This window comes from Cavia porcellus, unplaced genomic scaffold (genome assembly GCF_034190915.1).
Source record: "Cavia porcellus strain 051 isolate PalLab524CR breed Dunkin Hartley unplaced genomic scaffold, mCavPor4.1 scaffold_15, whole genome shotgun sequence".
Classification (NCBI taxonomy): Eukaryota; Metazoa; Chordata; class Mammalia; order Rodentia; family Caviidae; genus Cavia; species Cavia porcellus.
Window position 1 is genome coordinate 54,711,306 of NW_026947498.1, and position 26,654 is coordinate 54,737,959.

Genomic DNA, 26,654 nt, shown 5'->3' on the forward strand with positions numbered 1-26,654 from the left:
AGTGTAATCTAGTTTATCTCCATATATTACACATCTGAAAACAGGCATCTGGGAAATTTGCTGCATGCTAAGTAGGCTTATGAAACAGAGTCACATATACAGCTCATCACCTCTCACTAACAATGGTGGCAGGCTTCAGCACCCCTTACGGCATTGTGCTGTGAAAGGCTGGCACACTCTGCAAGGTTAAGATGGATATTATGTCCCTTCTGTGATCTCTTTAGGTTGATATTTGCCTATTGCACCCACCAAAGTTGGAGGATTTTGTCTATACACAAACCATTACCGAGACAAAGGTTTTAAGGGTAACATGAGCAGAAGTTTCACCAGTTCTGACTCTGATCATTTATACTAATAGGCAGGCTTGTCCCCTTGTTCATTACTCCTGTTCCTAAGCTGTCCATGTGCAATCACAGAAGGCAATCACAGGTAACCAAGCTTGTTCTCAATTGCAGTCCATGACCTAATATAGCGATGCTTGTGATTAAATTATGTTGACATTATGAAAGAGGGCTGCCACATACTGCCCAAGGACAGTGCCTATATTAGAAAAGTCCACAACTCAGGTCCCAACAGAAACAGAAGATACACTCAGAACTGTACAGTATTTCCCCAGAGCTAGGCACACCACCACCATGATATAACAAAGAGAGAGAGAACATTTCCTAAAGGAAGGAGTTCTGTAAAATCAGCTGCCTTATAGGAGACAGTACACAGCCAGTCCAAATTACCTCACAGGGAAAGTTCCTGGAGAATAAATGCTTGCTTTAACTCTTCTCACTGAGTGATCTCCAGCCCAGCTAGGGGACAGAGGAACCGGTGAGGCCCAACACGGTCAACCTCATTTGACAGAGAACAGATGGATTCTGGTTCTAGAGGAGCAGTCATAAGCAAAAACTATGCCAGGTTACTGGCCAGTTAATTAAGAGAGGAGAGTGAAAAAGAAGGAGGAGGAGTGGAGGGGGAGGAGGAGGTCTGATGGTTCTTTACTTAAATTGCCTGAAAATATATTTGGAGCTGTTACACTAAGTGCCATAAAACTTGGCTTGTCTCCAGGTTACCAGATTTAATTTCATATGCTATCATTACATCCATGTTTGTTTTTAACTTCCCCTTTATATTAGTCTTAACATGCCCTTAATTTTAAGACCTGTATAAAAGGGCTACATTTCAGGAAGGTTCAGAAGGAGAACTTTCCCTGAAAAATAATGCCGAGGATTTTACCTAGAATTTATAAGAAATGTGTCACTACTGGCTGTTTCTAAATCCTATCAGCAGATAATGGGTGAGAGTAGACAGGAGCAGAAGTCAACTTAATGAGGAGGTGAAAAACTAGGACCTAGAACCAAGACAATTGATTTGATATGAATGCCCTAGTTTTATATAAATGGTTGTATCAGCATAACCAACCAGACTTGATATGGTGAGTTGTAGTGCTGTAGACAGCCTAGTTAGTTAAAAATATTATAGGCAGTGAGACAGGGCTGCCTGCTGTGGTCCAGGCCTCAAGACAAAGGATCAAACCAATGCATCTACATCCTAAAGACTGATATCTAATTAGTTCCCTATCACCCTGGAGTCACTATCCCATCCCTCTAGGGAAAAGGTCACAACTCTTAAGAATGCCTGCTTCCTAGGTGACTTGCTTTCCCATTTATCCTTAATGTAATCAATTTTACCTAAACTATTGATCTTATTGGCTAACTATAGTTATGTCCCACCTTATGCCCATCTGCCTTGTGAGTTCCCAGTCCTGTGGGTTGTGTCCCCTGCACCTTAACCCATGATTTTGCTCTATAAAAGTCCCTGGAAAAGACTCTCTCTCTCATACAGAAGCTTTCTTTCTCTCAATAAATATATTCTACTCTTAACCTCCATTATTCCTAAAATTCATTCTTCAATTTTAGAGAACACAAACTCATGGACATACTAGGTTGGGAGTTTCATTCCCCTATATCATTAGGAACCCTGGAGAGTAAAAATGTCAGTACCTCTGAGACCAATTAGAGAAAAGGCTCTAACAACTCACATGTCTGGAGTTGGTTATAATGGGTAACACCTGGCTTGCATGGCCGAGTGACCCTGGGCAGGAAAATAATTTGGCGAACTCTTCGAGCTCATTTGGCATATTGGTAGTCAGCCTTCTAATAGATCCAACAGATTTAATTTTTCATATGAATCTTACACAAGAGTCAAGCTGACATGATGGCCTATACCCCTTTAATTTTAGTTATTAAATTATATGAAAGAAATAGTCTAAGTTTAATGTTTGTGAATTTGTCACTGTAACCAGACATTATTGGTCAGACTTAAACTGCCGCCACCCTCAAAGTCTCCTGTGTGCAAAGGTTTAGAAGGTGACTGGACCATGGTGGACTAACCCATTGATGATTTCATAGTTAAAAGTACTGTTAGGCCATTCGGCTGAGCTAGAGGCCTCTCTCTGGGGCATGACATAGAAACAGCTTGGGAAGGCTCCTCCTCCCTTTCTCTTCTTCCCCGCTGCCCAGGGATTGAGTGCTGATTTCTGCCAGGTCCCTCCACCATACCATTTTTGCCTTGGATCCAGTAAGCCATAGATTAAACCCACTGAAACTGTAAACCAAAATAAACCACACCTCTAAGTAGTATGTGTCAAGTATTTTGTCCTAATGATGGGAAAGTGAGTAATGCATCATTTAGATGAGTAAGGATTTGAACCCCTAATTTATAGGACAAAGCAAACTAAAGTGTGGTATGACTGCACCAGGTTCAGTTTTCTCTGCCTCTTTTCTCTGGCCTCAGTTTCACAGTCTCATACCTTATGCATAGTTCTGTGCTGGGTTTAGATCAACAAACCCAATTAGATTAAGGAAGAAGGAAGAGACAGAGACTATCTTAGTCAGGGGGCAGGGCCTTCAATGGCTCAGAGTGAAGCCTTGAACTGACTGGAAACCGCAGATTTATTGAGGAACAACAAAGTCATAGCTCTTCTGAGCACACATCTTAGGTAGCAAGGCAGGCAAACAGGTCATGGTGACTGCCGGCCTGAATAATTAACTTTTATCTGATTGTCCCCGAGGGAGTTCCCCTCCGCCACATGTTTCATCTCATCTTCAAGATGTTTGGGGTCAGCAGTCTTCTGCCACCTGAGTCAAATCAAATAGACATTGACCCTTGGGTGTCACAGAGAACCCCACAGTTCTATTAACTCCAAGCATTTGCTACAGTGTCATGAGAGATGTTATAAATAGTAAAATATAAGTACTCCAAAAGAAACAAAAATTCCATTGAGATAATGTTGAAGTGCCTGATATCTCTGCTTTTTAGAAAGCTTGGCTTCTTCAGTTGTGCCCAACTAAAAAATTATAATTTTAATAATAATATTTGATAATATATCAAAATAGATTTATACTCCAAAGCTGAAGTTTGGTGATATTCCGATTTTACTAAGTGTATGTCTGGGATGTGAAGAAATTATAGCATTCTGATTGGTAAATGGCCATAGAAAGTTTCTCAGAAAAAGTTAATATATAAGGTGTCTTCTGCATATAAGTACCAGCTTATTAAAGGGTGATTTCAAATGTACTTTGAAGGAAGATTGTATTATTCCAGAAAACCCCTAGAAGTTACATATTAAGTGTTGAGCATTTTCTTAGTGGGTTAAGATTGATGGTAAGAAGAACACTGCTTCAGATATTGCTGTTTGCTAAGTGTGTATGCTACCCTAAACCCCAAATCAAGACACTCTCATTTGACTGTGCTTGGAAGGGCTCTGGCATTCAGGAGAATCACTCCTGGTCTGAGCCCAGTCTGGCCTTTGTCTTATCATGAGCAGGCTTGATCTAGCCAGACACAAGATCAGTAAGGCAGGGGAAAAGTATTGCCAAGAACTTCTGGGAGGGTGTTTCTAGATTTTGAGAATATCAGATACTGCATTATAAAACATGCTCAGAACCACTTTTGTCCAGATTGAAACACTGAAGCCAACATGTGGGAGATGTTAGATAAGGATGAGCCTGGGGTCTTTGATACCATTAGGCCGCTGAATTCAACTTAGAGCCTCCTATATGAGTCAAGGTTAGATCAGAGAGGCAAAACTATTGACAATCAAAGAGAATAGAGTTTATTATATGGCTGCAATTTTACACAAATGTGAGAGTTATGCCAGTGTGACTGTGGATCAGTGCACCAGGGTCAGGAGGGAGAGAGGACTATGGAACAAGAAGAGCAAAGATGATGTTCGGGTAGCTGCCCGGGAAAAGCCAGATGCTAGCCTTTTCCCGTAAGTCAGCACCATTCTCAGACTGTGGTGGGGAAGAGAACCAGAATTTACCAGTAAGCAACCCTCCCTGTGAATCAGTGCCATGCGTGGGTCACTGCTCCTAGGGGAACAGCCAGGCCCAGCCCCTTCTGACATAGAAAACAAGAAGAGCCAACTTCCCACCCCCACCCCTGCCCCATAAGTGACTGACTGATCTGGAGAAACACAGGTTGTGATAGCTACTAAGGTGAAATGCAGTGTGATGCTTGTGGTGTTCGGTATTTCACTGATTTTGCAGGTCTAAGGCCGGTGGTCTGATCATCTATTCAGAAGGTAACGGCATGCAGTGTGGCATCTGCTGGGGATCTCCTTGTGAAAGGGGCAGCCATTGTTAATTCCCTGTTATCTTGTTTTGAAGTCCTGTGTCATTTTCATTGTTTTGTTGGGTTGGGTTTTATTGTTTGACTTTGTTGTTATCCGATGGCATAGGCAGCCATTTCAAAGATAGCAAGATATATTATTGTAGCCTTTTTGGATGTACTACTGTCTTGTTTTGAAGTCCTTCATTGCATTCATGGTTTTGTTTTTATTGGTTCTGTTCTGCTCTGTTTGATTTTCACTACTTCTGAGGGTATCTGCAGCTATTTTGAGAACAGCAAGAAGCATTCTGGTAACCATTGTTGATTTCATATTGTTTTGCAGTCCTGTGTCACTTACACTGGTTTATTTTGATTGGCTTTATTCTGTTTTGTTTTGCTTGGCTTTATCTCTTTACAATAAAATCAAATAAAATAAAATAAAAAGAATTGAACCTGGGAGAAACTAAGTCCCATCCTCAGCACTGTAGTATTGACTGAAGGCATATTTTGAAATAGGGAAGTGGAGAGGATTGTATAACTTGATAATTTGCTACATGAACAAGCATACTAGAGAGTGCATATGCTTTAGTGACAAATTTTGTATGAAAGAGGATGATAAGGCCTCCCAGAGAAGGCCATATTTAAACTAATTAGTCAGATTCACAATCATAAAAGGTGTTAAGCATTCCAGTCATACACTCAAGTTAAAAGATGATTTCCGTTATTGAGGGGAAAGAGGAACTGAAGAAAGTTGAAATGTTAGATCATTAACATGGAGATTTGGAATGTGAATGGTAAAGGATAAAGTAGGATTTGAGAGTAACTGAGGCTTTTAATTAATAAGTGGATGACAGTCTATAAATGAAAATAGGGAAATACAGAAATATTGGAACAAAGATAATTGTATTTTGGATATATTGAGTACAAGATGTCTAAAATATCTCTGAAACAAGCTAACAGTTTGCTCATTCATTTGATTCCTTTTGTTGACTATGTTACTATGAGTCAAACTCTGTGCTAGGAACTGTGCCATACATTTTAAAATATAGCCTCAGACTATATCTATAGATTAAAGTAGTATTTGAATACACAGGAATTAGTGAGAAACTGGAAGAGGATATTGAATTAAAAGAAATAAGAAATCAAAAACTGTTAATTGTGACTACGAAGTGATAACTTGGATATTGTCTATCCAAAAAGACAGTGAGAAAAAATTGAGGAAACAGGAAAATACAGCAAGCTTGCTACGAAATCTGTATTTCTTTAAATTGTTTTTTCAACTGCTATGCTCTGTTTTGATATGTTTAATCTTACCCTCTTTGAGATGTAAAACAAATGTGTAGGACTGATATCTATATTACTGAGCTCTTGTTCGATTATAGAGCAGAAGGGTTTGTAGTGTCACTTTATGAATGTCATTCTAAATACTTTAATTCTATAACATGAACAGCTATTTCTAAGATGACAATGTGTAACTTATCAATCAGCAATTTCTTACCGTTTGTTTTTCTGTAAGTTTGTATTATTTCTACCCCTTTTTTTTATCTCCATGTATTCTTTTGTTTCCTTTTCTTTAAATAAAAAAAAAAAGAAAATACAGCAAGCTTCTTCTAGTGGTATATATTACTGTTTTTAATTCCTCACTATACTAATCTGGAATAAAATGAAATATCTAATTTTAAAAAAAGAGCAAGGATAAAGGGGTGTCATCGTAAGAGCAAGCTGGACCCTGCTTGTGTCATTCGTGGCCTCCGTGGCAGCACTGTGGGTATTCTTCAGAGAAAGCTGGTGCTGGCTGCCTTGAATCTATACACACCTGGCCAGCATTCTGCAGGGCCGAAGGAGTCTTGATAGGAAGAGGCACTACAGGCCCAGGGCTCTGGCATTCCAGAGGGTTATTTGTGATCTCTGCCAGCTCACTTTTTTTGCCCTGGGGTAATATCTTTGAGCTATCACAGCACCTAGGGACATTATACTGATGTTCCTTCTCTTACACTGGCCTATCTTATCTACCTACAAATTCCTCCTGTAACCAACTCTAATCCAGAGTCATGCAAGCAGAAATTCTGGGACCTGCTCCTCCTGCTAAGCTGCACAGCCACATTACAAAGCCCGTATACACCTGTCACTGAAGCTTTTGTTGGGTGACTTTGCCTCATCGGTTAAATTCCCCCCACCATCTGGCCTATATGTGTGTGGATTATGATAGTTTTGCTTAAGGTTCAAAGTGCCTAATGTGATTATAGCTGCATCCATTTTCAGGACTAAAAATATAGGTTTATATGTTTTTAATGAATTAGGCTTATATAGTTTAATGAATCAGGCAATGAATTAAGCAAACTTAGCTAACTTTAGTGATATCAACATGCCCTAGACCCATGGGGTATAATCAGTATGAGAATATCTTCTATGAGTCCTATGCAGTGTTTCTTTTTAACCTCAGAATTGAAAAGATTCTTGCATCTATTTAATCTTAAATATCAATTGTTAGAAGATAATCTTGCAGTTGAGGATCAAAACCTTCCATTAACATTGGGAGTGATGAAATTCTCCATAATTTTTACATTTTTCCAATCACTATGTTGAAATTGCTTTCCATATCACAAAATTACACATTTTGAAATGTTTGTTTCAAATGCAATTGAAGATTTTAACCATAAAATGGCATCTTCTTCTTCTTTGTCTGGTCACTGTCCTTTGTAAGAAGGAGCTGCTTATTCTTCACGAACCTGAAAAACAGAATGTCAAGTGTGTTCTGTGAAATTCCAGTGACTTTCAGCAGTAGAGCACATATCCAGATCTATGCCAAGTACTTTCCAGAAATAAGCAGGCCTAGGACAACTCTTTTTTAGCTTCAAAGCGAGGCAGGGAATTGAGGCAGCTGTCTGCATTGCAGAATGCAAGCTCTGATAGTTCACCCTAACAACATGCTTTGTCAGTCTTGGATTTCTGCCTCCCTTTTACCCAGGAAGAAAAAGACTCTGCAGCTGCATCACCAGTTTGTGTCCCAGCCCTTGACACACAATGTCACCAGATACACAATATCAGAAAACCTTCTTTTCAAGACAGCCAAGAAATTTTCAGGTTTTTCTTCTGTGAACAGGAGACAATTAATCACTGCACTCCCAACAGATGTCTTCTATTCATCACTGGTCTCCCAGGAGCAATTTCTACTTTACCCATTTTATTCATTGTTGGAAGTAACTGTGATGAAGTCAAATGCTTGGCATGTGTTTCAAAGACCATTCAACGTTCTGCAGCTGAATACTGGGGAATATGGGAGGCATCTACCTGCCCAAGTCCATTACGTGTCCCACAGAAAACCCAAATCCACTACTGCCCCTCTACTCAAATGGAGCCTGCACTCAAACCACTTCACTACAGCCCCTCACTTAGGACGTAGCCCTGAAATGGCTATTCAGCCATCAATAAGAAACTTAGGAGCTGCTAATGTCTTAGACTTCTCACGGTTAGGCCTAAGTGTAGTGATACCTCATTGTTAATTGGTTCCAGGAGGCAATATGAGTACCAAAAATGACAAATACAAAATAAAGTGTTTTGTCTAATAAAGGTAGTCATAGAGCAACCAATCTCCAACAAGTTCTAGTTTGTGTTTCAAGTACCAAAAAATGACAAATACCAGAATGAAATTTTCATGTTAAAATTTGTGAAAAAAAAATTTGACAAGTTTCAAAGAGTTAAGTACGCAGGTAATCAACTTTTAATTTCTTCAATAAATTAATTTGACCTCCCTTAAAGTAATACTTATCATTGGCAACCATAACAACTTAACCATCCAAGGCTACTAGTAATTTTTTTTTAATCATAAGTAAGATGACTCAGCATGCATCAAAATTTTAAAAATGCAAAGATGATGCCTCTCTATTGTGGAAAGTATGCTGAGTGCTTTATAAGAATTCTGTGAATGGGAACTAATACCACATTATCCCTTTTCTTTTAACTCACTATTTCTGAAACTAGACCTCATTTAAAAACTATGTTCCTGAGATCTCAGTGAGAACGCTGAGGCTCCCCTGCCACTGCCAAACATTCACGTCAGAAGCTCTTAGCCGTCCTTCCACTTTACCCCTGAAACAACAACATTAGCTTCTACAGCTGGTTCATAATAAACATTCAATGAACCACAGAAACATAGAAAACTTCTTTCTTAATGTTTGGGTCAAAATCAAAAATAAAAAGCAGAAATATAGAAATCAGGACACATGCCACTTTATTCACCTTCATTTTCTCAATTTTAAACATCATCTCTGTAAGTTTCCTTATTGACATGGTATAAAGTCATTTACTTATCTACCATGGAAAATATCACTCAATATTTCTGGTAGATCCATTTGTACTTTTAAAATCAACTTTGTTCTGAGGGCTATTAAATATTCGGCACAAATGAATTGAACATCCCAAATTCAGAGTCTGCAAGTTAACCTGGAATTAAGTACTTGAGGATATATATATATATATATAAAAGCATTCCAGGAGGAACATTCCTGTAACATTTCTGTACTACCTAGACAGGTAGAATTTAGTAAATAGGGAAAGATTTTATTTAAATAACTGTTTTGTTGTTTTTTCAAAAGTATTTTAAAGAGAAAAACTAGAAATATCTTGTCATACTGGTTTATGTGATGAGCAAAACCAACAAGCTGTAAAAATTACAGCAGAGTTGAATGCTTGCCGTACCTTTCTTCCAAACTCTTTTCCTTTAATTTTGAGCTTATTGAGTTGAGATTCTGCTGCCTCTGCCCTTTCTTTCACTTCATTCAGCTCATGTTGTTGCTTCTTATACTTGGAAAGATACTGATTGGCTTGTGCCTCCTGTAAAAAATTAAAAATAAGAAAAAGAAAGGAATTGATAGACCTACATCATAGTTTCTGCTCTGAGAAAGGAAAGTTGAAAAACGTGAAAAGCATATAAACTATTCAGTATTGAATGGATAGTCTACTTTGGTCTATGACATAGCGATTGAGATTTTCTAGTAAGCACAAAAACCTATTTTGATACTTGCTGTTCCCTGAAAGTTTAGAACCTGGTGAGCACTTTCCACCAAATGCATGTAGTCCTGCTTTCACAGACTTGCTGGGTGCCACAATAATCACAGTTGTTTTTTTAATCACAGTTCAATATACTACTTTATGTCTAAGTAGAGGGGGCTAGCCTTCAATATTATGAGTCAATAAATACTAGCAATGTCTTCACTAAAATAATAAAACTAATCAACTCAAAAATCCCTCAAAAATATTATTAAGCATAAACCAATATATTTGTGGCAATCAATAATTGCAATCCATGTTGCTATGGATACCAAACAAAGATGGCATGAATCTCAATGATGTTGGTCTTGTCCACAACCATGTACAGGCTCATCAGAAAAAAAAGTACTTTTAACTACTTTTATGTTCACCCAAGGTTTGGGAGTGAGAGAGGACCTAGAGTGAAATCCTTCTAGAAATTTCCTGTCCCTGTATGAAACCCTGCTCTTATCTAGAACATTTCTTCTAGTGCACATGTTTGCATGTAACCACAAGGTTGATGGAGGCAGCTTTTGCTCCTGGAGGGAAAAGCAGCACAAATTTCTCCTTGAACAACAATCCTAACAAGAATAACCAGAGATTGGGCTGACATTAAGTCCTGCGGGTCCTTTCTGCCCCACGAGTCACCTAACTGAGTCTTTTAGGAAAAACAAGGGCTGGGAAGCCATATGGTTACAATTGTACTTACCGCTACCTCCACTTGATGCTTGTAACTTTGCACTTTCAGCTGAAGTTTATCTATCATAGTCTGCATCCTGCTCAGATTTCTCTTGTCTTCATCTGCCTAAAACGCATAGGTACACATATGAAGACTATTTGAAAAATCCAGCAGTTACACTGGGCATAGACTCAAGTAAGAAATGAGGGTAGAACGTTTTGTTAAACATCTGAGAATTATAAAATGATTGAAGGTTAGTTGTCCCAAGCTTTAAGAAATTAATAAGCACAGCTCTGTGAATGACAGAGCCATTTCTCTTGATGCATCACAGCAAGCTATCAGTTTTTTTACTGGAGGGGAAGTTAAATACCGTTTTCAGCTGTCCATTTCAGTGAAGCTACGTATCTGCCTGGGGTGCCACACTAGGAATGGAACATACTACTAAAGTGATATGTGTAAAACAAGAACCCACCCCTCAACCAAATCAACTCATCCCTTGAATTTCTTAGTTGATTGTTTTAGGATTATGGAACTACAGAAAAGGTGATTTTTCTGAGACTGCTTTATGTATATCAGCAAAGGAACATTCAATACATGGGGGTCTTGATAATCCATCTTATCGCCTCAATTACAATCCAGTCTTTGACTAGAGAAAGGACATCTGTGAGAGACAGTGCTCTCTGTGTTTCAGGAAGCGTCTGTTCTTCTAACAAGAGGGGCGAGGTGAGAACGTGGACGGAACTCCTCAGGCACCTTTTCTGTAATGACCCTTTAACCACAATATTTCCATTTCAGAGCTGTTGAACTCCCCAAAGAAAAAAATATTTCAGCTTGATGAAGACTGAAAAGCATTTAATGAAGACATTTTCCCTGGTACTCAGCATTTTTTTTTTTTTTTTTTGCTTCATTTGCCTCTTCTATTGAGTATAAGCTCATAATGGCAGATTTAGTGGATGCTAACTGTCCTTCAAAGACATTAAAGGCAAGGTGAAGGTTCAGGCCATCAAGAAGCACTATGAAAAGGTGGTAAGGCCTTTGAGAGGCGAAACCTACTGAGTAAAGTGAAAACCACACTAAGGCCAATTTACTATTTTAAAAGATTTTTTTACATATTTAAATATAGTGCTCATAAAGTCTCTAGCCCCATCAGCTTCATTTTCAGGAAGTTCCTATGCGAGTGTAGGAACCCTTTTTATCTTTTATGACATCTTTTTCAGTTACCTTCCCCATGTTTAGTATACTTACATACATCAATATATGTGTCACAAATGCCCACAGTGTTCAGTGTAATAAGATTCTGTACAGGTTTGTGGCCCATAAGCAACAAGCTCTGTCTTATACCCTAGATCTATAGACTACAGCATTGAGATTTATGTAATTGCACTGTGTGGTATTCACACCACTATGAAAATGGCTAACAATGCATTTCTCACATGAAAACCTGTCCTAAAGCCGTGTGTGTGTGTGTGTGTGTACCAGCTGTGTGCTAAGATTATGCTACCACTAGAGTGGAGAATGGTAAATCACACTATCACTGAAGCTTACTATTCCATCAGGAAGAAAAGAGAAAAATAAAAAGTAAAACTGTAACTGAAAAATTATATTTCATTAATTATTTATAAGAAACATGCTCACCTCTATTTAATTATTTGAGACCAATAAGAACAGTCTAGATCCAAAAAGACTTAGAGAATATTTGCTTTAACATTTGCTTTTCCCATTTGGCAGGAACAAGAGTTTGTACTGACCTTGAGTGAGCAACCAGAAACAGGAGTGGAAATGTTCCCGCTCCAATTGGTCAGCATCCCACTTAATGTGCTGGCCTGTGGCCATCTGAACCTTTATTTGCCACTTAATTTACACATTGTTTTCACTCAGCCTTTCATGGCAGCTTTCAAGGCAGCTTTCTCAAAGAGCTACAAACTCTAGGTGTAAAAAGTAAGAATGGTTTCGACTTCCAATACCAAAAAAAAAAAAAAAAAAGAAAAGAAAAAGAAAAAGGAGAAAAGAATGGTACAAATAGGTTTTACTTCTAATTGCAATATGCCACCTCTAGAAAGGGCCAGTCCCAGGAGGGCGAGTCTGTGTCTGCCACAGGAGTCCCCAAAGGCCATGTGATTCTGGATGGAACACATTTCTGCAAGGATGAAACATTCATACATACAGGAACAAGTTCACAGAATACCTGAGAGTTCAGCTCTTTAATGCCCCTTTCCAGCCTTCGAGCTTCCTTCTGGGCCTCTGCACTGCGACGGACCTCCCCGTCCAGCTCACTTTCCAGTTCACGAACCTAGAACCAAATCGTGGAATCAGACTTTACTTTGGCAGCAAGGCTGGCACTGTGTCTGCCAACTGAAGGGTCCTAAGAAATGGAGTGAAAGAGTAGAGGGAGGATGTGCTCGTTTTCTTTGCTCTAGAGACTTAAACAGGGCTTCATTCTGGGAAAACCTTCTCTAAAAACGAACTGGTTGAACTATATCAGCTCACAAAAGGACTGTAAAGACTAAAGGAAGTGAAAGGCCTTTCATGCAGAGAGTACAGGCTTCCCCTCTTGCATTACAAAGTCACACCCATGCTCACACAAATGTGCATGTGGGAACATCTGTAACGTGGAGACTACTGTATACTTGTCAGCTTTGGCACATTCAGCCAATGCACTCATCCTTCCTTTATGTTCAGCTCTGACTCTCTAAGGGAATTAGACCCTGTGTCTCTCAAAAACGCATTGCATCCCCAGTTCCTGCTTTCTGGGAGAGCTATAGTAGGAACTGTCTGTGTGGCCTTATAGAGTCATACAAACAAGATTAACTACTACGCACCCACCCTGGAGTGCAAGGCATAGAACAGGAAACAAAACAGACACCTCTTGCCTGTATGAGCATGCATTCTCACAAAGGAAGCAGGGAAGCCAAGCAACTGTAGAATTATATTTGGTGGTGTCAAGGGCTAGGGAGAGAAACAGGCAGGAAAGGGGCTGGAACAGGGCGCTGGTGCAGAAAGGGTGTGAGCTGCCCTCCTGAGAGGGCTCCTAGAAATCAGCCCTCTTTCTCTGAAGTCTCCTGCACTCAAAGCCACATGCTCAAGGAGGCCTCTTGGGTCACTTAAAACTGCGCAGCTGAATGTTCCGAGGCCTGGCTGCCTGTGCCACTGACCCCACTCTCACCCTCCTCACATACGTATTGCCATTCAAGCCAGACCCTCCTTGTCATCCTCATAGGGAGGCAGAGAGAAAGGGACGGTGAGCAGGTGCGGGTGCAGATGAGCTCAGTAATGTGGATCTTCTGGATCCCTGGGCAATAGGAGCTTAGCCCACAGTTACCAGGATGTGAGCTAATGGATAACAGTCCCCTCCTTTGTTTTCTAAAAGATTTGTTAAGGAATTGTTTGCTTTGTTTTGTCTTTAAAGGTGATTAAAACACATCTTAAAGCAAATCTTACTCTGTATATAATTCTAATGGGTAATAATGGTTGCCAGGCATTTGTGTCTCAAATGTTTATGTGTTCAAGCTTAATTCATGTTCATGTCTTGCAAACTCAATTCCAAAGTTCATATGTTAAAGACATTCAGAAGTGAGGCAATTGTAAAGGAGGCAATCAGTACTAGATGCGGTCCTGAGGGCAATGTGTGAAGGATGGCATCAGCAGCTTTATTAGGAGAGAAACAGACTCATGATAGCATTATTTCTGTCTTGCCATCATGAAATACCCATGTCATGATATGATGCAGCTAGAAGGCCTTCACCAAGCCATGCTAATGTCAGCACCACACTCTTGAACCTTTTAGCCCCCAGAATCACATGCCAAATAAATTTCTATTGCTTATAAATTACCCAGTCTCAGGTAGACTTCTATTGTAACAAAAATGACTAAAACAATGATATTCTAATTATATTTTTCATAAAATTAACGATAAGTCATTAATGTCATTTCATATAGTAGCTGACTACTATTGAATTCTCATTGGTTGTACAACGTAACAAAGAACAGTCACTGAAATAAAACAAAATCTTATAGTCTTAAATTGGAGTTGGACATACCAGTATCATTCATATATTTTTAAGGAAATAGGGGTTTTACACATTCTTTGATTTCACACTTATGTGATTTTTCCCTTCTGTTAAAAATCTGAATTATTACATGTTTTAGACATCTTTTTCATTGTTAGGACAAAATATCTGATTCCCACAACCTGAAGAAGGAGAGGTTTATATTTTGACTCACGGTTTCAATCCAGAATTGGCTGGGTCCAGTGCAGAAACATCATGGCCGAAAGGCATAGTGGAACAACATTGCTCATTTTAAGGTAACCAGAAGGCAGAACACAGGAAAAGAGCACCCTGAACTCCAAAGGTGTACTCCAGTGGCCCACCTCCTCCAGTACACCTCCTAACAGCCTGTGTAGCTATGTATTCATAAGCAGATTAACTCACTGATGAGTTTAGCATCCTTATGATCCAACTGCTTTCCAAAAGCCCCACCTCTGTACACACGACACTTTGTGGGGGACGTCCCAGATCTACACAATAACATTATATATGTCGTTGTATAAACATATTAATCTTAATGCTTGTAGAAATAAAATGTTATTTTGGAATAATAAATGCAGCCTGTCCCCTCCCACACACCGATTTTTGTCCTTAAGATATATGCTTTGAAGACTATACAGAAAAACATTGTGTTTAAATATTAAAAGTCAATGGGAATAATCCTTTGTGTATGTTTTATTTCCCCAACTTGATATACAGCTAGCTTCATTTGCTTCCATTGGTATTAAAATTTTAAGGATGATTGATTTTTTCTATTTGATTTAACATGTTCATGAAGAGGCCATAATTTGTTGTCTCACTCCCAGGTGGCTCTGATTTGAATTTCATGGTCTGATGTTAAACAGCTAACTACCAGAGGTTCAAGCTGCCAAATGGGATAATCCCACATGTACCACTGGTGGTACGAGCTGGCAAAAATGTGTTACTTATTTTTTTAATTCTGAGCTACATAAATGACTTACATGATTTTGCAATCAAAACAGCTTTTAAAAGTATATGCCAAAGGGCTCAATTTCATCTCTGTGTTCTTCTGAGGGTAGTCATTTTGTTGGTTTTTAATTTATGCTATCATTATTTCTTCTTTATAGTATGTGAAAATGTATATATACCTTCAAATTTCCTGCCTTTCTTGCACAAAATCATGGATTTTCACCATATTGCCTTTATATTTTATCATTGTCCTGCTGCTAAATGTCCAGGACATATTCCTGAGTTCTTCCTCATTTCTCTTCAATCTGCATAATCTTAGGTGTTTATAATAAATGTGCACTGATGTTCTGTCATGGTATAAAGCCATACATTACTTTCAGATTTCCCTGTGAACCATCAAATCCCAGCAGAATATTTTTGTAACTTTTGTAATATTTATCATATGTCCTGTACATAGTCACTGAAACTGATTCAATAATTTAAAAATTTCTAGCAAGGTATGTCTTCCTATGTGTTTTAAAGTTCTCACGAGGCATATACTACACCATTTCTGTCATCTCTTGCTGTATCTCTCTGTAGTGAGTTCTTCTTGATTATGGATTTGGTTTTTTCTTTTCTCTCACAGTTAGGAAATGGGCATTTTCTACAGAGAAAATACCCGAAGCAAAGGTACAGAAGCAAGACAGCAACAGTGTATCGGATACAGTGGTTCACCCTCCCCTTTTAGCATCCCCAGTTGGGGTGGTGAGAAGGAACACTTCCACTTAACAGTAAAAGGGAAGGCATATTTCATCCAATCCAAGACAAGTCCTATTTGCCTATTTCTGCCAGCCAAAAATGAAGTAAAAAATGAATGGAGATATTGAGAACAGACAGATCTGAGTCAGACAGATCTGAAAGTGCTAAAAACAATGAGACGTGAAATTCCTAGACAATAATCCTTGAATTGGGGCTGTCAAACCATTGGGATTAAACAGGCAAACTCTTACCCTGGATTCTAGTTTCTGGGTTTGCTTTTTGCTCCCCATCAGGGCAGTCTGCTCAGCTTCATCCAGCCTTTTATGTAAGTCTTTAATTGTCTGCTCCATATTCTTTCTCATCCTCTGTAAGTGAGCATTGGTGTTTTGTTCCTTCTTCAAGTCCTCTGACATATTTGCTGCCTTTTAAAAAAGAAGAAAAAAAGACTAATGTAGTCCAGAAGCCAATGAGTCTTCACTTTGCTGCTAATAATCTTCAATTCCTGGTTTAACTGGATGCCACACCTCGCCTGTGTGTATTTAACCCACTTCCCCTAGTATATCTCCCTAACACCTCAACTACTGTCGAGTTTATGAATAATAAAAGAAATAGAGAAAGCAACAACCCCAGAAGAGACTGAATTAGCAGAAGTAGAAACAGAATAAAGACGGAGTGCCATGTGAACATAATGATACAACATCTCTGTTCAAAGAAAGATGACCAACTGCAGTAATGACTTTTAATTCAATGAAGTGGTGGCAGAGTGTTTATTCCTGGGTAATGACTAGTATCACACACTGCACCAGGAAATGTGTGGGAAAGGGCCTATTAAAATATTTCTCATAATTCACTTCTATAATTCTGAAATTTATTACTGTAAACAAGTTAGGGTTCCAAGAAATTGGCAGCAAAAGATGCTCTCAGTGCCAACAATTTGGCATGAGAAAGGTTAGTTGTGGAATCTGCCCTGGGCTTTGGCTACATGTACAAGAACTGTAATTTCTCAATGAAATTATTAAAAATGTTTCACAAACAATTTCTCAGTGTATTTCATTTAATAATGTGACTCTCCCAGCCAGACTTTTCTATCTGGTTAGCAATTTATGGTTTGAAATTGTTCCACAAAGTCTGGACTGTTAGGAAGCTCTGCTTGCTGATACTGGGAGGTGAGACCGTTAGGAGATGAGGGGTAGTGGGAGATCCTCAGGTCAGCTGGGGATGGACTGTGGGACCCCAGGCTCTGACTGTCTGCCTGACAATATCACCTCCTCCACTTGTGCTCCCTCAGTTCTGATCTTATTTGCCATGAAGCACTCACCAGTGCCAAGCTGATCTTGGAAGCATGGCTTTAAACATTAGAAATCATGAGGTAAATAAACCTCTTTTTTACCTAGCATCATCTATTTTTAATAGGAACAACAACAACAAAATATCCAGAGTGTGACAGAAAATTACCGAGGAGTGAGATTGCTAATATAACTGAAAATACAGAGGCAGGAGTTGAAAGGGTTTAAGAAACTGAGCTTTAAAAAGTCTAGAATGCTGTAAGCAGAACATTAACTGTGATTCTGGTGAGGTCTCAGAATGAGGCAGGAAGCTCACGGAACTTTGAGGTAGCCACTTGAGAAAGCCAGCAGCTATACTTCTGGGTGACGAGAGAGGGAAAGAAAGCAAATGGTTAATCAAGGGGAGAAGCCACTACACTCTGGAAATAAGGAAACAGGATGCAGATCCTGGCTAAGATCCACTTATGTCTCTATCCTGTCCAGAGATACCTGCCCCTTGTATTTAAAAGTGAATAATTAATGGCATTCCTTTGAGACCGCATAATAAAATCAAATGGCTCCTTGTGCAAGGCTCCTCTATTTGTGATGTACCAACTTTGCTGTCCTCTTCTAGGCTGGCTGCTATCTGTGGAGCATCCATCTGTGTTTCTTCCCTATAATAAACCTTCACTTTATTTTCAGTTTAGAACTGGTCTATGTCTGATTTTCATCTTACAAGTGGTTATGAATCCTCTCTAGCCAATGACAAGACAAAGGAAATAGGGAACTAACCTTAGGTGAAAATGAGGATCTGATTTGAAATATGAAAACAGTTACCTTTGATAAGCCATAGAAAGGAACCTGGATACAGTATATTTATGTGCCTGGATATAATATATTTATACAATATATGAACATACAAAGATGAACATAAGAACAATGGAGTAATTTATCTGGTAAGGATTTCTAACAAAGCACTTAGGGTACAGCATGGATATTATTGGTGCTTTTTAGTCATATTTACCATGAAACACATGAGCAAAGGGAAATAGAAAAGGAAGACTTGGGAAATCCACAGCCTGGTCAGAGAGAAAACTAAAACGTATCTTGAAGACCAAAAGTAGCAACTGCAGCATCCCTGCTAAGATTAGCGTGGAACAGAGGGCTATGTGCTAATTGGCAAAACAATGAGAAAAAAGGTTTTAGGGCCTCTTAGAAACCTTTGAGATTTTTTTCCCTCTCATTATAGGCCGGGAAGGACAAAATAGTTTCATGAGTACCCCGGCACCCTCCCTGAGCTGGCCCTGTATTCATCTGGTGAATAATCCAAGGCCACAGCAGTGGGTTAAGCAGGCTCAGGCATTGCTCATTATGCTGGCAGACCTTGGTGTCTGTAAAGTGCTGGTTTTGCAATTAAGCAGAAAACAACAGCTAAGGATTATGCAGCCTTCCACCAAGAGTTCAAAGGAAAGCCTAGGCAGCCAGGCAGAAGTTTACTACAGGGCCAGAGCCCTATAGAATAACACTGATGAGCAGTATCTAGTGTGGCCACGGGAGTGGTCTGTAGTAGGACAGAGATCCTTATGGGGAAAAGAGACAATTCTCAGGCCTTAATCTGTGACTTATTGTTACTAATTTGCCCTATCTTCTCTTGCTAACAATGTACGGAATGCGGCTACCCATGATCCTTTACTCTCATGGCCAGAACCAGTTTCTGTAATAGCAGATAGTAAGTATCCTGGTGTCTCCAAGAATCAAAATAGCTGCAGATCCATGTCTAACTCTAGTAACAGATCCCATATTACATGAGGAAAAAGTCTCCCCAAGTGAGCTATACTCATGATCTAGTGGGAAATTTCCAGCCCCTTGCCCACCCCAGTGGTGTTACAAAAGATAGATACAATTCTGTTTTCTTTTTTTAGCACTGGGGATCAAACTCAGGACCTCATGCTTGCCAGACAGGCACTTATAACACTGAGCTAAATCCCCAGCCCTGCAGTTCTTTTATTAATGAGTCAATCTGATCTGCTTCATCAAATTCGTGCATCTTACAGTTACTCAAGCTGATGGGCCTTATTTTCTCTTACTTCCTAGGTCTGTGTAATAAATTTGCCCATATCGGGGCTGGGGATTTAGCTCAGCGGTATAAGCGCCTGCCTTGCAAGCAGGCAGTTGTGAGTTCGATCCCCAGTACTGATAAAAAGGAAAAAGACAAAAAATTGCCTATATCTTACAATGACATATCTATCCTAAAATGTTTTTCTATGACAAGAGTTGATCAACTACTACACTAGGAGGAGCAAGTTAAAGTTCTCCATCTTGAGACCACACAAGTCTTGTCTGGTGGCAGATCCATAGTACAGATCCTAGAAAGGCAGATAAAATAGCAACATGCAATCCTTGCTGAGGAAAGCTACATGTGGTATGCAAAACTGAAATTAAAAAGTAATCATGTTGTCTAAAATGAGCAGAAACAAAAGGCAGAGATGCCCTCACTGCAGTGTACATGACAGGCCAGGCTTAGAATTTGAGAATTAAATGTCTTGCTAGGAACTGGACTTACTTTGAGATTATTCCTCTGTGTCCCTGTTTTTCCATGCTAGAATATGAATGCTTATTTTAATCTTGTCCTGCTATTGCACTGTAAAAGATTTAATCTTTTTTTTTTTTTTTTTTTTACTTTTACAGAGGTTCACAGCTGCAAGATTTTGCCTTAGGTCTCGGCTGAGACTTTGGAATGGGACTTTTGTGTAATGCTGGGTCTGTCATGGATAGAAAGTACATTTTGCACAATATAGACTTTGGGCAGCAGGAGTAAAATGCTATGATTTTGATGCATTTTGGGTGTCGGGCTTAATGTGTTAGGGCTTAATTTTCAATGTGGAAGTGTTGGAAGATGAAACCTTTAAGAGGCAGGGTCCAAGAGGAGGTCCTTAAATCAAACGGAGAAGAGATTTGGAGGATTCAGTCACCCTGGATGCCTACTTGGCTTTATGATCTCTTCCTGCCATTGCAGCCCCAGTTGCTGTGACCTCCTCCCCAAAGTCATGCTGTTGTGAGTGCCATGTGGTTGAGTCACTAGAACTGTGAGTTAAATGAACCTCTTCTCTTGGTAAAGTATTCAAATATTATGTCATTATAAATAAAAAGTTGACTAAGACACCAACCATCTATAGAATTGCTGTGAACTTTCCATATAGATAGGACACAGAATGAAATAGAGGCAACTTTGGGCTTTGCTATCTGGTATCAGGACTTAGAGAAATACTGTTAGAGAACTGAAAGGCGGCAAAAAGAAGTCGTGAGTTCAATTTTCAACACAGTCAAGATAACCATATAAGGCTAATAACCTTAGCAGATAGCATCTTCCATAATGTGTGACTAAAGAAATTCGCCAAAATCTTAAGTAAAATCTAACTGAAGGTCTTATTACCTTAGCTCCCCAGGAGGTCACTTTTTCTTCATACAACAATATCAAGGCTGCTACATGTATTGTGCATTTGATGGACCGTGCAAAAGTCCTTGAGAAGGTGTGAACAGAAACTGAACTCTAGCCCAAGACCCCTGAATAAGCTCTGGGACCTGTAATTCTTGCCTCTCACCTATACACATACACACAAAGTTGTCTCTATATTCTCCTTCCATTGTTTTTGTTTGTTTGTTTTGTTTTTGCTTTGTTTCTTGTTTTCTTTTCCTCAATGGTATCATCTCCTTACTATGTCCTTTGAGAGAAATGCTGCATCTGTCTACAAAAAGTACCCAGAGGATGGTCTTTTCTAGTACCCACAAAGGTACCTTACGGATGACAACCAACCTAAGCTTAGTGTTTTTTATGGAAAGCATGACAATGACAGCTTTAAATTTGCAAATAAAGAAAGTCCATTACCTCTGAAGCCCTTCTTTGCCAATTTGTTTTGCTATGCAGGCAGAGTATGGAGTATAAAACATAAGTCACATAAGCACTCTGTTGCTGTTAATTGTGACATGTCAACTTGAATTAAGAACTACATATCGGAATGGTGTATTCTGAGTGTGTCTGTAGATGGCTGATACATAGGCCAGCAAACTGAGTGGGGAAGACCCATGCCAGATATGGTGGTGCCAACCAATAACCTTTTTGCTTGGGAGCATCAAAAGGGAGAGAAGGAAATGTTTCTCTTTTGGGGAAGAGTTCGGGTCTTCACCATTGCCTTTGGACATTAGTCCCAAGTTCCTAAAGCCTTCTGATGCAGACACTTTAGTTTTCTGAAGCAGACTCTTGGGCCTTCTGAAACAAATTCGTATCTGTGACTGGAAAGAGCTTTCAGGTCTTTAACTTTTGACTGGTTCCTTCATGTTCTAGCTGTCCAGCATGCAGACAGGTAGTTTGGATTCTTTCATCTCTAATCCAGTACACAACCACTGGGACTTTTCGCCTTCAGATCCTATAAGCTTACTTAATAAATCCCTTGTATAACCATACATATAATTCACATTGAATCTGTTCTTCTAATGCTAACACCCTCTTTTAAAATCATCATCATAAAACCAATATAGGCCCTAAGGAGGGAATATGAATATATATATATATCTATATCTCTCTCTCTATATATATATATATATATAATTGTTTTTATATATAACTTATATTGATTCACAAGTGGAAAATTGCTAAACTTAAAAAATCGTATTCACAAGATTTTTGTGATATTCAACTGCTCCTTTTCATTCCCAGGGTAGTTTAGAAGTTAGGAGTCAATTGGCCTAATGTTCAAGCTGAAAACAGGGAGGCAGAGGGGTCAGCTAACTTCTATCTGACTGGATGAAGACTCAGTGGAAGCCTTTTGGGCTGCAGATTGGCCCCCCTTCTAGTTTACTGCTCCAGTAAACTCCGGAAAGTCAGACCAAGCAGGCAATCAACAGACCCACCTCAGTGTCTGCCTTCTTGACCTTTTCTTCTGCATTCTGACATACCCGCACCATCTCTTCTGCATCTTTTTGCATCTGAGCAACATCAGCCTCCAGTTTCTTCTTCTGGCTGAGAAGGCTTGTGTTCTAGGGAAAGCGGCATACCTATTAGGCAAGTTGAAACCAATCCAAATGCAAATGGTCTGTTCAGCTCATAGTCTGGGAGGCAGCTGTGGCCAGGAGCCAAGTTTTAACAGAGTCAGCTTTATTCAATTAAGCAAGACTTTCAAACCTAGGATGTAAACTAACCAGAAAGGATTTCATCCACTTGTAGGTTCATGACTAAAGAGAAGGGAGCCTGAATTAGAAAAAAGAAATGCACCCCAGATAACCTACAAGTCCAACATGGGTTTAGTTTGAAACATGCTAAGGAGTGTTTTCTGTCTTATGCTCTTTAACGTATAAACAGTCCCAGAACAGAGTGACTGCAGAGTCGCCTGCAGTCATCTGTTTTGCAGGAGCCTGCAAGATAAAAATCAGACTTTCAAGGATCTTCTCCAGGAAATAAAACAGAATTCTTTATTCATCTGCTTGGTATCCTGTCTGACCCTGCAGTAAGGAGGAGAGAAGAGCTCACGAGAGTCTTCATCCCTAGCCTTCAGGAACCATCATGGAAGGGAGGACAGCACGCACAGCCTGCTGCCCCGTTCTGTCCTTCCTGAGCTGACTAAAGGTCAAATCTGCCTTTGCTGTACCTGGTCTGTGTTTGAATACCAGCTGTTCTGAGGGTGTGACTCTTAGCCCAGTGCATGTGTGTGAAAGCAATGTTCTTTCTACGTTTTATGTCTCCTTTCATTTCATCCTTCCACATTATCCTTTCCTTTTCCTCTAGCAAGAGATTTTCTTGAGAACAGGATTAAGTCTTAGGAATAGAGACGGAGTTTCCAGCCTGATGGGTTCTGCTTACCTTCTCTTCCATGGCATGAAGCACCACCAAGATTGCCCATTTGGTCCTGTGGAGAGCCAGACCCTGCACACCTAGGATTTCTACTGCCATGAGGGAAGTGATTTTGGGCAAGTGTTTTTTTGGATGGTCACTGCAGTCAACTCCACAGGAATTCTTTCTTTGTAAAGGAAGGTATACTCAGAAACACTGATTTGTTTATATAAAGAATTATTTAAAATCTTCTAGGGAAAAATGTTTATAAAGTTTCTGCAAGGTGAGTGACTCTGATTTACTCATTTTTAGCAGGAAGGAAATTAAGTTTATATTATCACTGTTCAGATTTCAAAGGGAGAGACAGATCTTCAGCCTAAGATAAGTTTGGCCTCATATGTCTGATCTAAGCAAGAGGTCCTTGAGAGCAATGTGCCACCTGGGGTGGTGCGGGTCAAAAGAGTAATGTAGACCAAGAGTGGCGCCCATGGACTTCCTTGATTCCTGGGTCTCACTGCAGAGCATTTGATTCAGGAGGTCTGTAGTGAGGCCTGGGAATTGGCACTTTTGTATTATTGACTCTTTTACTTTAATTTTAGAAACTCTACCCTACAGACAAGGCCTGCACTACCTAATTTTCATTTTTCCCCCTCAAAATTTTCTTGTCTATATGTCAGCTTTTTCTCTGGTTAAAATCTCTCTCTCTCTGTCTGTCTCTTTCTCTCTCTTTCTTTCTTCCTCCCTCCCTCCTTCCTTCCTTCTCCCTACATTTTTTCTTCACATTGTAATCTACCATGCATTGAGTTATAATATACCATACAGTTGAAACACTATGTTGCTTAAATTGTTCTGTTCTGACCCATATTGCTATGCTGTTATGTACTCTTTTATCTCAATCTTCCCCCTTTTTAAAAATTTATTTCATTATTATTATTTTTTAATGAAGGGAAATTTTTTTAAAAAAATTAGAAGGATATATTATAGTAAATTTTTTGATTTTCTATTAACTAGATTTGAAGCTCCATATTGCTCTCACCATCTTGTTTTGACTGATTTTACTCTATTCTGTTCTGTTTGATATTATCAATTTTGAGGGTATAGGCAACTACTTTGAAGGCAATAAGCTTCACTATGATGCCCATTCTGGTTTGACTATTATCTTCTTTTGAAGTTCAGTAATGTCTCCAATGTTTAGGTTTTATTGGTTTTGTTCTGTACTGTTTTGTGCAATTTTATTATACCTGATGATATAGGCAATTCTTTTTAAGGTAGCAAGGGGCATTATGGTAACCATTGTTGATTACCTTGTATTCTGGTTTCACATCATGTACTATGTCCATCCTTTGTTTTGACCAACTCTGCTTTGTTTTGTCACATTTGGTTTTATTCTGTTCCAAAATAAGTAATAAGAACTGTGGGAGTAATAAAACCCCAAATGTGTAAATGTTATTGTAAAAAAAGAAAGGAAAAGCAAGTGCTCTAAAGGACACAACTGCAAGTGTGTTTAGGGGTGTAAGATAGATGATCATATTACTAAGTTTTTGTTGGATCATTGAACACAACTGTTTGCAGTTTCACTGTTTGAATGTCCACTTTGTATGCTTAATTTTGTAACTTGATCAACTATCTCTAAGATGGCAATACGTAATCTATTAACTAGTGATTTCTTACTGTTTATTTTTATTTTTTGAAATTCTGTATCACTTGTACCCTTTTGCTGTTTTTTTTCTCTTTAAATAAAAAAATTGCCACCAGTGGATGATTTACTTGTTAAAAAGTTAAATATTTGACTTCATAAGAATTCAGTACTCTCTACTAAGAAAAGCTTTATTCAGGAAAAAAGTAATTATTTTTCTCTTTAAGAGCTAGGATCCAACCCAGGATCTTGAACATACTAGACAAGTGTTCTATCACTGAGCTGTAATACCCTAACCCAAGAAAATGTTAAAGTTGGCTAGTCTGCTGGGATGTATAACCTACATTCTATTTGTTCTGTACCCAGTGATACCCAAATGGAATTACATCACGCACATGGACACAAAAGTTAAGTTGTGGGCAAAACTTAATTGCAGCACCTTCAGCAAGTACATTTTTGGTTTACACATCCTTTGGTCTACTATTTCGTGAGGGTCAGGGCATAACCAGCATTCTATGAAGGATAAGTCTATGATGTAGAGTTATCTGGCACTTTGAAGGAGTCTAAAACTGAACCCTGCCCATTAAAAGCCAGTAACACTTCCCAGTCATTGTGGCAGCCAGATGTTTTTAAACACCTCAAAGCATGGCAGATTGTCCATAGTTGCTTTCATCTATCTTTGAAGACTTTCTAAACTTTAAATCTGATACCTTCACTCTCAGCTAGTCAACAGGTTTTAGCAGATTCAGATAAAATTCAATCACCACCAGACTCAGGCTCAGGGTCCTTGGCAACTGATCACACCCGACTCTTAACGACATCTCTGTTCATCTTTCCTACCTGCCCTGTGCTCTAGATGTGTGAACATTTCTTAAAAGGTGCATTCCCTCTCCCCCATAGCTCTTCCCTCATTTCCCCCTTTCTGGCTGGTGTCTCCCTTGTCCTTCATGTTCATGAAGCCCATACATGTTAAGTGTAGGATTCTCAGAGAAGGCTTTCTGTAGGAGTGACCTTCCTCTATCACTACACCCACCACCCAGTTACAACTACTTACTTAGTTCATTGTTTGGGGACAGTGTAGACACTTTGCATCTCCACAGGCTTACCTATCCAGGTTATTGTGGGTGCTTTTGGCACAACTTATTTACTACAGATCTTTATGCTAGTCACTATGTCATCTTCTGATTTTAGGCAAATGGTAATGAATCTAAAAATTGTGCTTCACATCACATGACTACAAGTGAAGCTCAAGTACTATACTGGTAGCTCATTCTATCCAGTAGCCATTTAAACCTAGCCCTGGAAAGAGGTATTTATTCCTGCGATGTTGAGCAAGCAATTGGCTTAGGGAAAAGCAGGAGAATAAGGGGCATATTTGTAGAAAACAAGGATATAGTACATTCAACAATCCCTCTCTGGTATACAGGCCTTCAATGCTCTGTCAGTTCATTCTCCTAGCAGAAGGCTTAATGTTAATGGTTACATTATGTCTCCCAAAAGAAGGTACACTGAACTTCTAACACCTAGTTTCTCATAATGTGACCTAAAGAGGTAATATCACTAGATTTGCCCTAATCTAAAGTGACTGGTATCCTTATAAAAAGTGAAAATCTGAACAGAGCTTGACACCAAGAGATGATGGGAATTCACACAAAGAGAACGCTATGTGAAGAAGACAGATGGAGAGATGCATCAAACAAAAACAAGGAATGCCAAAGGTTATCTGCAAGCTCCTGTAAGTCAAAAGACAAGGACTGTCCCACAGGATTCAGAGGGAGCATGGCCTTCATTTTGGATGTCTAACACCAAACAGGATTCTGCAAGAATGACTTCCATCATTTAAAGTCATCCACTAGGCACTGCTTTGCTACAGTGGCCCTGGGAAATGATCATACTCAGGAACGAA

General features: G+C 39.2%; 1 protein-coding gene across 1 annotated transcript in view; it reads right to left on the reverse strand.

The window, feature by feature from the left end:
• Positions 1 to 4,082: 4,082 nt before the first annotated feature.
• The window catches only part of Myh15 (myosin heavy chain 15), a 147,856-nt gene continuing 125,284 nt past the window's right edge, over positions 4,083 to 26,654 (reverse strand). Inside the window, exons 36-41 of the mRNA XM_063224911.1 lie at positions 22,197 to 22,322; positions 16,275 to 16,445; positions 12,495 to 12,599; positions 10,340 to 10,435; positions 9,301 to 9,435; positions 4,083 to 7,331 (exon numbers count right to left, since the gene is read on the reverse strand). Of these exons, the coding sequence (XP_063080981.1) occupies positions 7,317 to 7,331; positions 9,301 to 9,435; positions 10,340 to 10,435; positions 12,495 to 12,599; positions 16,275 to 16,445; positions 22,197 to 22,322 (648 nt within the window). The 3' untranslated portion in view covers positions 4,083 to 7,316. The remainder of the gene's footprint in view (positions 7,332 to 9,300; positions 9,436 to 10,339; positions 10,436 to 12,494; positions 12,600 to 16,274; positions 16,446 to 22,196; positions 22,323 to 26,654) is intronic.